Raw genomic sequence first — 14,359 nt, forward strand, 5'->3', positions numbered from 1 at the left:
TAATATTGAAAATATGTTTTTCAGCAATGCAAATGATATACCATTTCTGTATGCTCTACTTTAAAATCTAAACATTTCCAAGTTTTACTGGTCCTATGTAGCAACTTAAACTTAATATAAACAACAATATTTCAGTCTTCGGGAGGTGAGGGCAAATGTTTATAGAGATCGCGATGCCAGAGTTGCAGCAATTCCTAAATTAACTCGGGATCTCAATATTAATTATGTTATTGAAGATGAGGTGAAGCAAAAACTAGCACTTCTCCACATTAAGATAGACAAGAGATGCGGCAAATTAGCAAGTCAAAGAGATCTCTTTCCTCAGGACTTCAGTGGCTAGATGAAATTTGGAGTTTAGACCCCTGATCAAGCCTTCATCCTGCCCAAAGGATTTTGCTGAGCGTGCATTTCTTTCCTAATTTTATGGGAACTTCAAATGACATTATTGTCTGCGATGTACTGCTTCTGTAAGATTTCCTAACTCCAGTTGATTTACATCCTTTTCAATTAAGAAGTTTACAATACTTGAAGAGGAAGAATGATCCTTTCAATTTGAACATATTGTGTTTCTTTCACAAATATCATTCAATCGTATAGTAAGATTTTCTGAAGCTTTATTCCAGTATGAATTATGCAGGTACAAAATATTTGGCAAAAACAAGACCTCCTAGGTCTGGAAACATAATCCTTCCTTTGGAATTGGAGCTATGCAGATTGCACTATCTCAGGAAATTCTAAAGCACAAAATATGATGATTAAATTCAGATGAAAGACATTGTCTGTTATTACTCATTTTCTTCAACATTCTATACACCTTTAATACTCTTTCATTTCAATGTTCTAATAGTCACTCCAAGTTTGTCCAAAGCTCAGATATTTATTTTAAACCGTTATAAAACTTCAGACTTGAATGAGTAACAAAAATAAAGTAGTGTTTTCAATGTGGTATGGCCATTACTGGGGAGTACATCCACCTGATACCTCTCAAACGAGCTTACAGGTTTAAAAGTGCGCCCCTTTCCCCTGAAGAAATAACTTCAACTAAAAGCTTAATGATCTTTTCCAAGCACAAGGCCTTAGTATAAGCAAATCTGCTTGCTGGAATTCATTTTAGTGAATACAATTATCAGCAACAATCATAATCATGGCAAAGTTAAGTAAAGTGCAGTCTTTCCATAAGGAATAATTCTAATCTTAACAACGGTATTCTTTCCTGAAATTCAAGAGTGTAAGAAGGCAATATTCAGAGATGAATTTACAAGGATCTGTCGTTACAACTGTGGCACAAATTTACTATTGCACTGTGATGTAAAATTTGTAGAAATTGGATAAAAAGATGAAATTAAGAATAGAAAATAAGTAAAATGTTAAAAAGAGGGTGCAGCTAGGAGCCATGGTGAAACTGCCAAGAACCTTCAGGAATCACTACACAGCACCAAGTGAGGTTCACCGAGTGAATTACCAACTCAAGGGGATTTACCCATAGACAGATAGCAAATTATGGTCGAGTACACATGGCAATTGCAGAAACACTTGATTTGAGTGTTGGTGTCATCAAACAGATACAGATTGAACTAGACGAAAGGTAAAAGATACTCTAGAAATCTTTGTTCAAACATTATAATAACAGCAATATCTGTACATGAATTACCATGAATATTTACATTGTACTTTACCACATAAATCATTTGAACATTCTTGTAATCAACACAGCAATAAAGCAAACATGAAAATTACAATCTCTCAACAAGCAATTTTGAACATTTATTCATTTTAAAATTATCCAAACAAATGAGTAGATTCCTTAAATTCCTATGTACAAGTTAAGTGCATCTTTCTATTTTTTTAACAATAACTACATAACCAAGACTAGCACATTATACATTAGCTTGCTTTATTTGTGAAGGTTCGGCCTGTGATTCCACTGCTAATTAAGTGACCGTGAATAATATCAGTACCTATAATCTTAACTAAACTATTTTCCAGATTGCCTTACCACTCCCTTTGACCTTAGATGCAGCTTTTAAATATTTTGCTAAAGTCTAATACACTTTTAATTTTCATGGCTTCAGATAGAATATAACATCTTGATCTATCTTTCTACCCTTTTACTCGACTTCATTCATTAGAAAATCTTTATGAACTTTCCTTGTCTTTTATAAATATTTTTGTACCGACAATTCTAAAATTCATTCATATGTAACAGTAAAGAACGATACATACAAATCATTGTGCTGAATATGCATTTAAACTCATCTTTAAACTAAAATTAGTCATTTTTAAAACCATATCAACAGAGTTATAACTGTCTTGCATAATTCTTGAAATCTTGCATCTTGACTTTATTAATATGGAAATATATAGCGAAAAAAAAACAATGACGTAAACATTACAAATAGCAAAACTATTTCAACATCTCCTAATGTTTTGTTGCAGAAGTAAAAAAATTACAAACGCTAACTCTGCCACTTAGTTCGGAAGACATGCTGTACGAATTGACTTGCACCAACAACTGATATCGACTAACCTAAAAGCAGCTCCTTCAGCTTCATTTCCAAACAAGAATATCTCCATAAATATAACCTTGTTGCATGTAATAACCATAGCACTGTTTACTCAATTACCAAAACAATTTAGCTGATGATAAACCATGATAATGAGTAAAAGTATAAATTAGAATCTTTGGAGCACAAATTCTTATCTTCATCAGACAGCAAACCTTACATTTCATGCAGTAAGGATGGCAGGGTAATAAGCAAGGAAAAATACAAGTAGCATAATATGGTGAATGAAGACAATACTAGGATTTATCAAGGCATAAATGCCCAAACAAAAAGAGACACATTTGAATGAGTATTTGAAACTATATGAAAGAAAATATCAAGTTAGATACTGTATATGCCTTTAAAAACCACAGACTGGATTTATGGAATTTGCATATATTGCATATCGCCCAAAACTGGGGAAAGTGCACCTCATTCAGCGCTGAGGTATAACTGGGAGGATAAGTTCAAAAGGTTCGACAACAAATAGATGGAAGATCAGGGATAGAGACCGAGGCAATGCTTGTATTATGAACACAGAAAAATCCTCTAGCACAAAACAAGATTTTAGGAAGCTGAGAGCAGGATAAAAAAAAATTCCTTCAATTGCCTAAGTTTCCAACAATAGACAAATAAGACCAAGAGAATACAAATTAAAAAGAAGATAAGATTTGCTACAAAAATAAACCTTTTAATTTCTATCAAGCTATCTTAGCCATCTTAATTTAATAATACCTGAAAACAAAAAACAAATTAACTGGAATGCTGTACAGTACTCAAATACTTACTAGCATAAGACAAGAAGACTGAAAACAGAGTAATTTACCTTAAGAGAGAAGCATATGTTGGTGAAATAACTGAAAAAAGACATGATACTGCCACTGAAATAAATAAACCAAGACAATGTAACTGAACCGTCAATAGTGATACCAGGCGTTGTCTAATTTAGAGACAAATATGTCATGGGGGTGGGTTTTAAACCACAGATAATGGTATAAGACAGGCAAAGGATAAATAACCCAGCATTATGGAATAAGATTGCAAACAAAAAGGACTGGCACGCTGCTTTAGAATATACAGTATGAAGTTGAAATTCTAACGTGATATTATAAGCTATAACTTGATGCAACAAATAACTACAAAGTGACATTATGCACAACAAAGATGACATGGTTTTATCTTCAAAGTCCTGGTCTTGATATTTCTATGTGGTTTACTTTTTCCCTTTCTAATATAATGTGTTTGTAATACCGAATAAAAATTTGAGAACCACGCTGCTGCATACTTAGCTTTCCTTCTGTTCTTGTAATAGTGTTTTGCTTTGCAAACTATATACCTAATGTGATGAAAAGTAAACTGAAAGCAAATCTTTTGCTTTTACTAACTCTTAAAAATTCAGTTATTTGCCAAAAGGGATGGAAATATTAACCCTAACTCCTACAAAACTAGAACTATGAGGTAAGATAAAACTATAACCTACAAGGGTATTCTAACTACATAATTTCTAATGGAACAAGGGTTACCCATCGATTTTCCTCTTCATTCCTTTAATGCATCTAAAGTCCATCATTGGAGTAAACAAAAACTTGGCTAATAAGATTTGTCAAGGAAATCTTCGCTATGTACTTGTGTATAAGATTACTGTCTCTCATTGAGAAAAAAATAGAAAAATGGAGTGTTTCCATTGGGGAAAATCTGCACCTATTTTCATTTTGTATAAGATTTCATTACAAACTACATAACTACACAACAACAAAACACTGTGCAAAAGCTTGCTATACAGTATTTACAAGCCTCCAAGATTAAAAATAAGGTAAAGCTACCATTTCAGAAAAATATCTTGGCCTTTAATCTGGAAAGTTTACCTCTCTTTTTGGCTACTAAAACTTAGAAACCAATGAACAATATATTTGTACTTGCTCAAGCAAGTAGTCAATGAAATATCAACAGTGAAAGTACTTCAACATTACCACTGGGCATTTACAATGCTTGCTATGAAAAAATGTCTTCGGTTACTTCATTTTAGATCTTAATTTATCAGAAATGTAGTGGCAACCCTGTGGATAACATCTGACTTACAATTCATAGGTAGGAAGTTCGAGCTCCACTTGCAGCTCAAAACAGTTTGCACTAGCATTCACAACCTGTGAGCTACGGATGGTGGGTTTGGGAGAAAAGCCTAAAGGTCTACCTACTGAGTCATTAGCAGCCACTGCCCTGCCCTCCTTGGTTTTAGCATGGGAGCTGATCATATTTTTATATATGATCAGTCTCTAGGACATGGTCCTGTCCCATGCCTCTGTTGCTAATAAGCGACCTTTAAAGTGTTGAATTTAAAGAATACCATATCTACATATTCAAATGGATAAAAAAAAATTGACATGATTTATCTTAACTATAAAGAAGAGCAAGAAAAATTTGTGGATGAGGAACATTCTGCTCCTAGTCTTCTTTGAGTAGTTTCAGGGCATTTTTTCTCACTATCAACCTCAAACTTGCTATGGAATCTATCATCTGATAGAAAAACATTGTGTATCTTTAGTTTTACTCAGAATTACCCAGCTATCATGATTAAATGCTACTCGATTAATCTCTTAATTTTTATTCGCAAAATGTGGCACCAACTGCAGTCAAATGTTGGGACTGGTCTACATGACAGCTTGATAATTTTTACACACAGGATCTTTCTATTTACAAACTCATAATCTTACTTTCTTCAAGTTCCAAACGTCACTTCAAAACTAGAATGCCATTACCTTAAATGTATTCAAATTTCAATAAAATATTAATTTTATGGATATAGTACTTCAATTATTTTTAGTAAACTAAAAATCTACTTTCTCAATGTTAACTTTTGCCACAAAATTTTCCAGAAGCTAAACTTCATAAAGCTCTCCTACACACAGTTTAAAGAGTACACAGAAATAATGGCAATCAACTATATTGTGTTCCAGTTATAAAAATTAGGAAAAATTCACTTCAGTGTATTTATTTAGGTGCGTGATTATAAAGTGCAATATAAGTGGGAATGTATGAGAAGAGAGACTTCTAAAGGCAAGTAACCAATAAAATACTAAAATAACTTAATTACATTATAGAGATAAAGTTTGGTAGACATTACTGAAGCTCAAAATAAAACTTCCTACTATTGATTTGATGGCCAATTCTTTTTTGCTTTTAGTATGAAAATTACATGCAATTACCCATTTTGCCATTTTGTACCAGAATCACTCTAGATACTTCAGTCCCCCCCACGAAAAATATAGAAAAAACGTCCGATAACATTTCAGGGAAGAACTGTTCACATTTCTAAATAAGAAATCTCTTGGAAGGGTTAAAGAATTCTTCCTACCTCGAGACGTATCCTAAAATGTTCAATCCCCCCTGGCGGGAACACCACACGTACAAATGTAGGTGTCAGTGAGCAATGTAATGGAAAAGGTACTGGGCTAATAAAATCAATTTTTCCCTCTAGATTGGAGGTTGAGATACTGTTCTAAAAAAAAACAGAACATTCTACCCCATTGTGAGGCCACTTTAGGTACCAATGTCTCAATCCAAGAGTTGGCAATACATCCTTCCATCTCCATTACATGACTTTCACAGCTTTGGAAGCAAACAGCATACAACACTTCTGTAGGGAATTTCTGGCTACAAGTGAAAACATGAAAGGCCTTTGCTTAAGAGAGACAACCGTTGACCTAAAAAAAAACACCAAAAATTTCATATTTCAGAAGGAATTATTAGTCAATTAATAACTTTTAAAATGCGGCATAAAGAAATGGGGATTTTCACTAGCTTCTGGGTTATTTTTCAGGACCAGACTCAAATGTAAAAAAATAAGATATTATACTAATGGGAAGGAAAAACAGCAGTTGCCCTCCCATGCTAAGGTTCTTTCCCCCAGTAAAAAAAATGACTACAGAATGGATGAAAAGTAAGATACAATCTTCCTCAAAGTCTCCTGCAGATTAACCTGTAAGTGTCACTTTAAATAACACCGCTGCTATCATAACATTACCCCCTTCACCATTATCAGTGCATTCTAATGGATTTTCTTTATCTTCAACTATAAATTTTGCACCTGGATCAGCATCTTCACCTGAAAAAATGTGACTCCTCTTTAGAGAGCTCATTGCGACGATAGCAAAAATTTGACTTAATATGACACTCTTGAAGCGTACTGAAAAAATGTGAGCTTGTTAGTGTCAAGCGGCTGACCAAAAAACCGTTGCCAAGCAGTCTATTACTTTCCATTTACAACTTACGAGTGCTGAGAGTTACCAAAAGATGTTCCTACACTTTCAATATGAGTGAATATACTATCATGGGGATGACAGTTTGACAATAGGTTATCACTAAGTCAATTTTGTCATTTACAGGCAAATGTGAGCCATCACGTCTTTGATAGTAAAAACAAAATGTTGATTCTAGAGATCCCTGCAGCAAAGGAAGTTGTGCACTACTTTCCTAGATTTTCAGCCACATGTTTGAATGTCATCATCAGTAATGATGGACTGCTATTAATTAATTAGATTTAGCACTCAAGGTAATAGAACAGTGGTATCAGACCTTGTCCCACTAAACCAATATCTTCTGCACACTTCTTTCAGGATGAATACTAACTCCAATTTGTCAGACCATCCAACTAGACTTCCTGGAATTTAAAGACCTAACAGACAATTTCTAAAACAGCCAGATCATCCTGCGAGAGGCAGCCCTCACATGTTTGCAGATACCACTGTAGTAACTAGGTACTTAACAAAAGTTCACTCTCTCTCTTTGTCTGAAGCCATAGAATTCATGGCCCAATTACCTTCTCAGACAATTTTCTAAGAGACCTCCATTGGTGGCAGGATCCTCACAATTCAAGATAGGTGTTTATCAGAGTTCTTCTTTCTCAAAGGTTCACTTAGTTGAAGCAAAGTATCACATCTCCTTGACCTGCAGAAGTTACCTATATTCATCTGGAACTGGAGACAGTCTTTCCCTACAACCAATAACGACACCAAGGTGGAAAACATGATTTACGTGAGGCTGGAAAGTGTATCACTTAGCAATTACATTTTCCTCTTGACTAAATACAAACAAGGTAGATAATGTCCAAAAGTTTCTTTTTGAGAAGAAACAAACTGCCACAGGAGGAAGAATGCAATTCTTCCCAAGGAACTATCACTATTCAGAAAAATAATCTCTCCGGCTCTCACTCGGCCAACGTCAATTCACCATTTGGAAGTTTCTTTTCTTATTTTACCTTTTCTATAGATAAGAAAAATTTATAGAGTCTCCTTGAAAAACTGACTTTGTTTTATAAAATATCAATTCACATGGACCTATCAAAATCAGTCATCAAGATACAAGGGAACAATCAGAAAGAAACATAATGAATCTGGAACAGACACAAATCAATGGGGGTATAAAACTAACAAAGACTTAAAGGAACTGAAGGAAAAGATGTGTGTTTGTATAAAAACAAATCCAATATAGTATTACTTTTAGGAACATCTAACTTTCACAAAATCTGTACAGCATACAGTACTTCTGTATGCATGACATGGGCCAGTTACTTTGTGTTAATTATGTTTGTTAAATAGGCAAGGCTACAAAAACTAATAGCATTACAAATGACAAGGAAGACTTACAAAAATAATCAGGTCAATAACCAATCAAGTGGCAAAGTTTACTTTTAAAATACGTAACCCAATTGTATCGTGACAGTTATGCATACCAAGGGCCTCCTGAAATGTTGACCCATAAAGTTGTCCAAATAGTATGTTTTCCAATTGGCCTTGTTTTCAAATTACCCTTATAACAATGAGCATGTCACATCTGCAATAATTAGCTTAAGAATACTTGGCATATATTACATAATCGAAGAAGCCTGCTGAAATATTGATACATTCAAGTACTTAAAACATTTTGGTTTTCAGCAGTTTCTCTTTTCTTCAAACTCACTTCACTAAATGGAGCACAACCACATTATTGACAACTTTTGTACATGACAGCATTTCAAAAATTATATATCTATACATATACTGTATATGTATATAAAACACAAAAGCATAAGCACCGCACAAATAAAGCTATCAAATATTGCACGTATCTAAGAAATATCATTGATATAGGTGCATGCAAGAATGGCAGTGATTTTGTCAATACGGGATGACCTTATTACCCTGTAACAAGCAGACTAAGTATTGCAGATGAAGGATCCCCTAAAAGTTGTGCTTAAAATGCTAAGCATTCTACATATGTTTAAAAAATTGCTCATAAGTTTCTTATTTGCTTATCATTAGGAACATTACAAATATATAACATAAATAATTTGTAGAAGAAATACCTGTGATAAAACCCTCAAAATATTAAAAAGAAATGTGTCAGTATAAAAATAACAAACTTTGAAAGGCAAAACAACTGCATATAGAAATGACTTTTGCTTCTAAATTTCTATAAATACACTCTGTACTGTATAACAATAAAACAATAGAGATAAAATAACAAGATTCTGGCATGCAATTACCTTTGTTTTTCTATTTCAGCTGGCCCTACGACCTCAGTGAATCAAAGTTGAGAATGCGAGTTATTCTTCTTGATCAGTTGCACAATCGCAACCTTAACTTTTTAAATTAAATAGCAGCTCATTTTATGTGGAATGTATTTTACAGGTATCAAATTCCCTTACTGACCAGACTCATGAAATGTTGAGTTGGAATCACTGCTACAAAAAAATAATTCAACATCAAAATGGCCTTCTACTAGGCTGAAGAAATTTCAGTTATCTACAAGAGATACAAACATGAAGGCTAATAGTTAACTTATGTTTAATATACATATTATCCATAGAACACTGGGAAGTCTAGTACCAGACAATCTAAATAACCATTCTAGTATTCTCTAAATACATTCTAAATTACTAGCATCATTTACTACAATCAATAAAACTTTCCAACTTGATTAACATTAATATTTACTACTATTTCTCCTAATTTAAATTACAGTAACTATCAGCAAGTAGTAACCATAGCATATAAACTATCCCATTATGGCTTATATACTGTTCTAAGGAACTATGATAGATATTACAATATCATTCAACAACCTCCCAAAGCCTCACAATTCAACAAGATTTACAAATTACGCAGTAGTCTACATGAAGTACCACCCTCACCATCAACTGTACCCAGAGCATCAGCTGATGACACACACAACTGTTTTGCAAACTATGGTTCAACACATAAAACAACTAACTACTGTGGTCAGATACTGGAACAGCATTACAATACTCACTGTTAGATTCAGATGCTGGAACAGAGTTACAATACTCACTGTTAGATTCAGACACAGGAACAGAGTTGCAAAACTCTCCATTGGAATCAGATACTGGAGCAGTGTTACAAAACTCATGACTGGAATCAGATACTGGAACTGTGTTGCAAAACTCACGACTGGAATCAGATACTTGAAGGTTATTACAAAACTCATGACTGGAATCAGATACAGGGGCAGTTTCACAAAAATCATGACTCGATTCAGACATTGGGACAGTGCTACAAAACTCACGGACAGAATTCTGAAGTGCAGAATTTGTTCTGGCCAAGCGAACTAGTTTGTTCCTCACAAAATTCTTTACGTCCTCCCATTTTCTTTTTTGGAGGATTTTATTTTCATTCATAACTTTGAGACATTCCCTCTTCCCAGGTAAAGTTCCAATTTTAAAATGGTGACCAAGATTTCGGAATACAGCATTCTCCTCTTCTTCAGTCCATTTACAATATGTGTACCTTGTTTTACCTGGAAAAAAAAGAGACATTGATTAGTTGATTGGGAAGAGCCATGGAGATTTGGTGTCAGAACTATCTGAGAATCAAATGATAGAAGGCTGTAGATAAATGGCAAAATATTTTTTGCATCTACAGGTACAAAGTATATATATATTCAAGAGGTATCCTAGAAAAATAATGCTGACATAAAAACTTGTCATACGAGATTGATATAAGGAATCTTGAATACACATCATTAATAAAGAGCTCTCCGTTTTTAAAATGACCGAGTGTAAAAATTTTGCCATGAAGCACCAATATGTTAAATAAATGTAACTAATCCCAAGATAAGATAAGATGAATTCAACAAACTTGCCACACATTTTTACCTTCTTTAAACTAAAATTATAAGAACCATTGTCATAGGTTTTCATTTCTACATTGTAAAAGATTTAATCAAATATATAACCTAATGTTAACTACAACCTTGGCTAATTTAGGTCCACTTTCATTCACTTTATATAAGCAGAGATTAAGAAAATTCAAACATTTATAATGACCTTACATAATCTGTGGAAAGAGTATGAAGTTTTTATAACAAAAAAATTATTTTTTCATACAAGATCTTTGGTCATTGTTAGCATATTTTGTAGTCAATTCCCCATTTGTAACTTTTAATGCAGGCCTACTGACGATATAGAAGAAAAAATATCTACTGTTATCATACATACATACATATACCAAGGCCCTTCCCCCAATTTTGGGGGGTAGCCGACATCAACAAAGAAACAAAAACAAAAAGGGGACCTCTACTCTCTACGTTCCTCCCAGCCTAACAAGGGACTCAACCGAGTTCAGCTGGTACTGCTAGGGTGTCACAGCCCACCCTCTCCCATTATCCACCACAGATGAAGCTTCATAATGCTGAATCCCCTACTGCTGCTACCTCCGCGGTCATCTAAGGCACCGGAGGAAGCAGCAGGGCCTACCGGAACTGCGTCACAATCGCTCGCCAATCATTCCTATTTCTAGCACGCTCTCTTGCCTCGCTCACATCTATCCTCCTATCATCCAGAGCTTCCTTCACTCCATCCATCCACCCAAACCTTGGCCTTCCTCTCGTACTTCTCCCATCAACTCTTGCATTCATCACCTTCTTTAGCAGACAGCCATTTTCCATTCTCTCAACATGGCCAAACCACCTCAACACATTCATATCCACTCTAGCTGCTAACTCATTTCTTACACCCTTTCTCACCCTCACCACTTCGTTCCTAACCCTATCTACTCGCGATACACCAGCCATACTCCTTAGACACTTCATCTCAAACACATTCAATTTCTGTCTCTCTGTCACTTTCATTCCCCACAACTCCGATCCATACATCACAGTTGGTACAATCACTTTCTCATATAGAACTCTCTTTATATTCATGCCCAACCCTCTATTTTTTACTACTCCCTTAACTTCCCCCAACACTTTGCAACCTTCATTCACTCTCTGACGTACATCTGCTGTCACACCATCATTTGCTGCAACAACAGACCCCAAGTACTCAAACTGATCCACCTCCTCAAGTAACTCTCCATTCAATGACATTCAACCTTGCACCACCTTCCCTTCTCGCACATCTCATAACCTTACTCTTACCCACATTAACTCTCAACTTCCTTCTCTCACACACTCTTCCAAATTCTGTCACTAATCGTCCAAGCTTCTCTTCTGTGTCTGCTACCAGTACAGTATTATCCGCAAACAAATACTGATTTACCTCCCATTCATGGTCATTCTCGTCTACCAGTTTTAATCCTCGTCCAAGCACTCGAGCATTCACCTCTCTCACCACTCCATCAACATAAAAGTTAAACAACCACGGCGACATCACACAACCCTGTCTCAGCCCCACTCTCACCGGAAACCAATCACTCACTTCATTTCCTATCCTAACACATGCTTTACTACCTTTGTACAAACTTTTCACTGCTTGCAACAACCTTCCACCACTGTTATCATACAACTATTAAATGAAATGAAATGGTTTGTTTTTACAAACAAGAGATATTAAGGGTGGTAGAGTTCTATCTATGCAGTTCTACATACATTTCAGCACATTGCTGTTTGTGTATTACTGATGTCAACCCTTAAACATATACCTATTAAATGAAATGGTTTGTTTTTACAAACAAGATATATTAAGGATGGTAGAGTTCCATAACTATGCAGTTCTACATACATTTCAGCACATTGCTGTTTGTGTATTACTGATGTCAACCCTTAAACATACACCTTTTAAATGAAATGGTTTGTTTTTACAAACAAGATATATTAAGGATGGTAGAGTTCCATAACTATGCAGTTCTACATACATTTCAGCACCTTGCAATTTGTGTATTACTGATGTCAACTCTCAAGTGATATCTTGGACATAGAAATGATAATAAGCAAGCTAATTTGAACCATGGAATGACCTGTCATATATCTATCAAGTTAATACTGTACTATTAATATTTATGAAGGATTCCAGATTTCATGCCACCTTTAAAATTCTAAATACAGTGCTGAACTGTATACGGCATAAATAACATTGGAGTACCTACAACTAAAATAAAATCAAAACCCTAACTAAAATATTACCTCTAATATAAAGACGAACATTCCTATGGCTGGAGTGCATATTATGTGTAGGTAAACTTGTGGGAGCTTCCATGTCAACAGCAGGTTCAGTCTTCTTTGCACCACCTGCATGACGTTTGTGTCCAGTTTTCCTTGATCTTCCCCCTTCAAGAAACAATACAGATATTAAGTAACTTTCATTCTTCTCTATCATTTATTGGGGCAGTACAGTATACAATACAGTATCTTTAGCTGAGTAAACAATGAAAGATGTAAAGAGTAAGAACTTTAAAGCAAATAAAATAGAAAAAATAAGTAATCAAATCTGACATTATAAAAAAATGAGAATAAAGTATAGCCTACATAAACCCATCCCATCATCTTATACTATACAAGAAAATTAAAATTTATGTAAGTTGCAAGTATTATCATAGAAAATACTACCAAAAAAGCTAAGTATACGAGAACCCAAACTCCTACAAACTAAATTGTTTGGAAAATAAAAACACACTTATAACAATAGAACAATGAGAAGGTAGACACACTCTATGCTTAAAATACTGTACGATAATGGTGTATTCACACATAATTAATTGTAGTGTGAATGTTAATATAAATAAACACTTAAAACTGCTGTACTGAAAATTATGAGACCATAACAATACACACTTTTGATATCTAAAACTAGTTCGCTCTGCCTGAGTTAATAGCATACTATAACTAATTTTCCACCTTTTAAAATGAAAAGAATCTAAGCAAAGTATAAAAGCACAAAAGCAAACAATACTTAACCTTTAGTTCTCCCTCTCCTGTTAGGTTCATAATCAGAATCGTCACCAGATTCAAACTCAAAATCTGAGGAATTATATCCCAAGAACCAATATCTGTTGCCACTATCTGTAAAACAAAAAATACACTTAATGAACTCTATTAATCTAATTAAATCCATACACACCAATAAACTTAAAAACATAGATTTTAGTGCTAGTCAATTTGCCAATAATTCAACTCTACCACAATTTCTTTTCTTTTAACAACACATTGTTAAAATCACACATTTTTAATAAATCTATATTTTTCTCAGCTATATAAACTCCAATCCCTTTAAATAAAGGAGAACACTTTGGCATGAAGCTAGTAGTTGATGGCTTTCTGATCTAAGATTCAAGATGGCAGACTTAGTAGGAGTACCCGATAGTTCCACCTTTAGAGAGAGCTCACTTTCTTTTAGGTAAAGGGACTTAGAAAGATGGTTGAGGGTGGTGTTTCCTTAAGAGGGTTCAAGAGTTTGCATAGCTAGGATAATCTAAATCATTATTAAAAATCTGATATTTGCTCCAAGGCTGTAACAAACCCTCGTCCTTTAAATATAGCAGACTCGCTTGTTGGTTAGAAGTCTATTAATCCCTTGTCTATCATGGGTGTTTAGGGTTCCCCACCAA

At 34.5% G+C, this 14,359-nt stretch overlaps 1 protein-coding gene across 7 annotated transcripts in view; it reads right to left on the reverse strand.

Moving 5' to 3' along the window:
* LOC137641649 (uncharacterized) overlaps positions 1 to 14,359 on the reverse strand; it is a 77,723-nt gene that overhangs the window by 17,519 nt on the left and 45,845 nt on the right. For 3 of the 7 annotated variants that reach the window (XM_068374396.1, XM_068374397.1, XM_068374398.1), the window contains exons 6-8: positions 13,710 to 13,814; positions 12,939 to 13,082; positions 1,592 to 10,334 (exon numbers count right to left, since the gene is read on the reverse strand). In XM_068374396.1, coding sequence (XP_068230497.1) covers positions 9,787 to 10,334; positions 12,939 to 13,082; positions 13,710 to 13,814 — 797 coding nt within the window. In that variant the 3' untranslated portion in view covers positions 1,592 to 9,786. Of the gene's footprint in view, positions 1 to 1,591; positions 10,335 to 12,938; positions 13,083 to 13,709; positions 13,815 to 14,359 lie in introns of those variants that run through there. The other 4 variants (XM_068374402.1, XM_068374401.1, XM_068374399.1 and 1 more) reach the window with 4 other exon arrangements.

Source organism: Palaemon carinicauda, chromosome 5, assembly GCF_036898095.1.
Source record: "Palaemon carinicauda isolate YSFRI2023 chromosome 5, ASM3689809v2, whole genome shotgun sequence".
Taxonomy (NCBI): domain Eukaryota; kingdom Metazoa; phylum Arthropoda; class Malacostraca; order Decapoda; family Palaemonidae; genus Palaemon; species Palaemon carinicauda.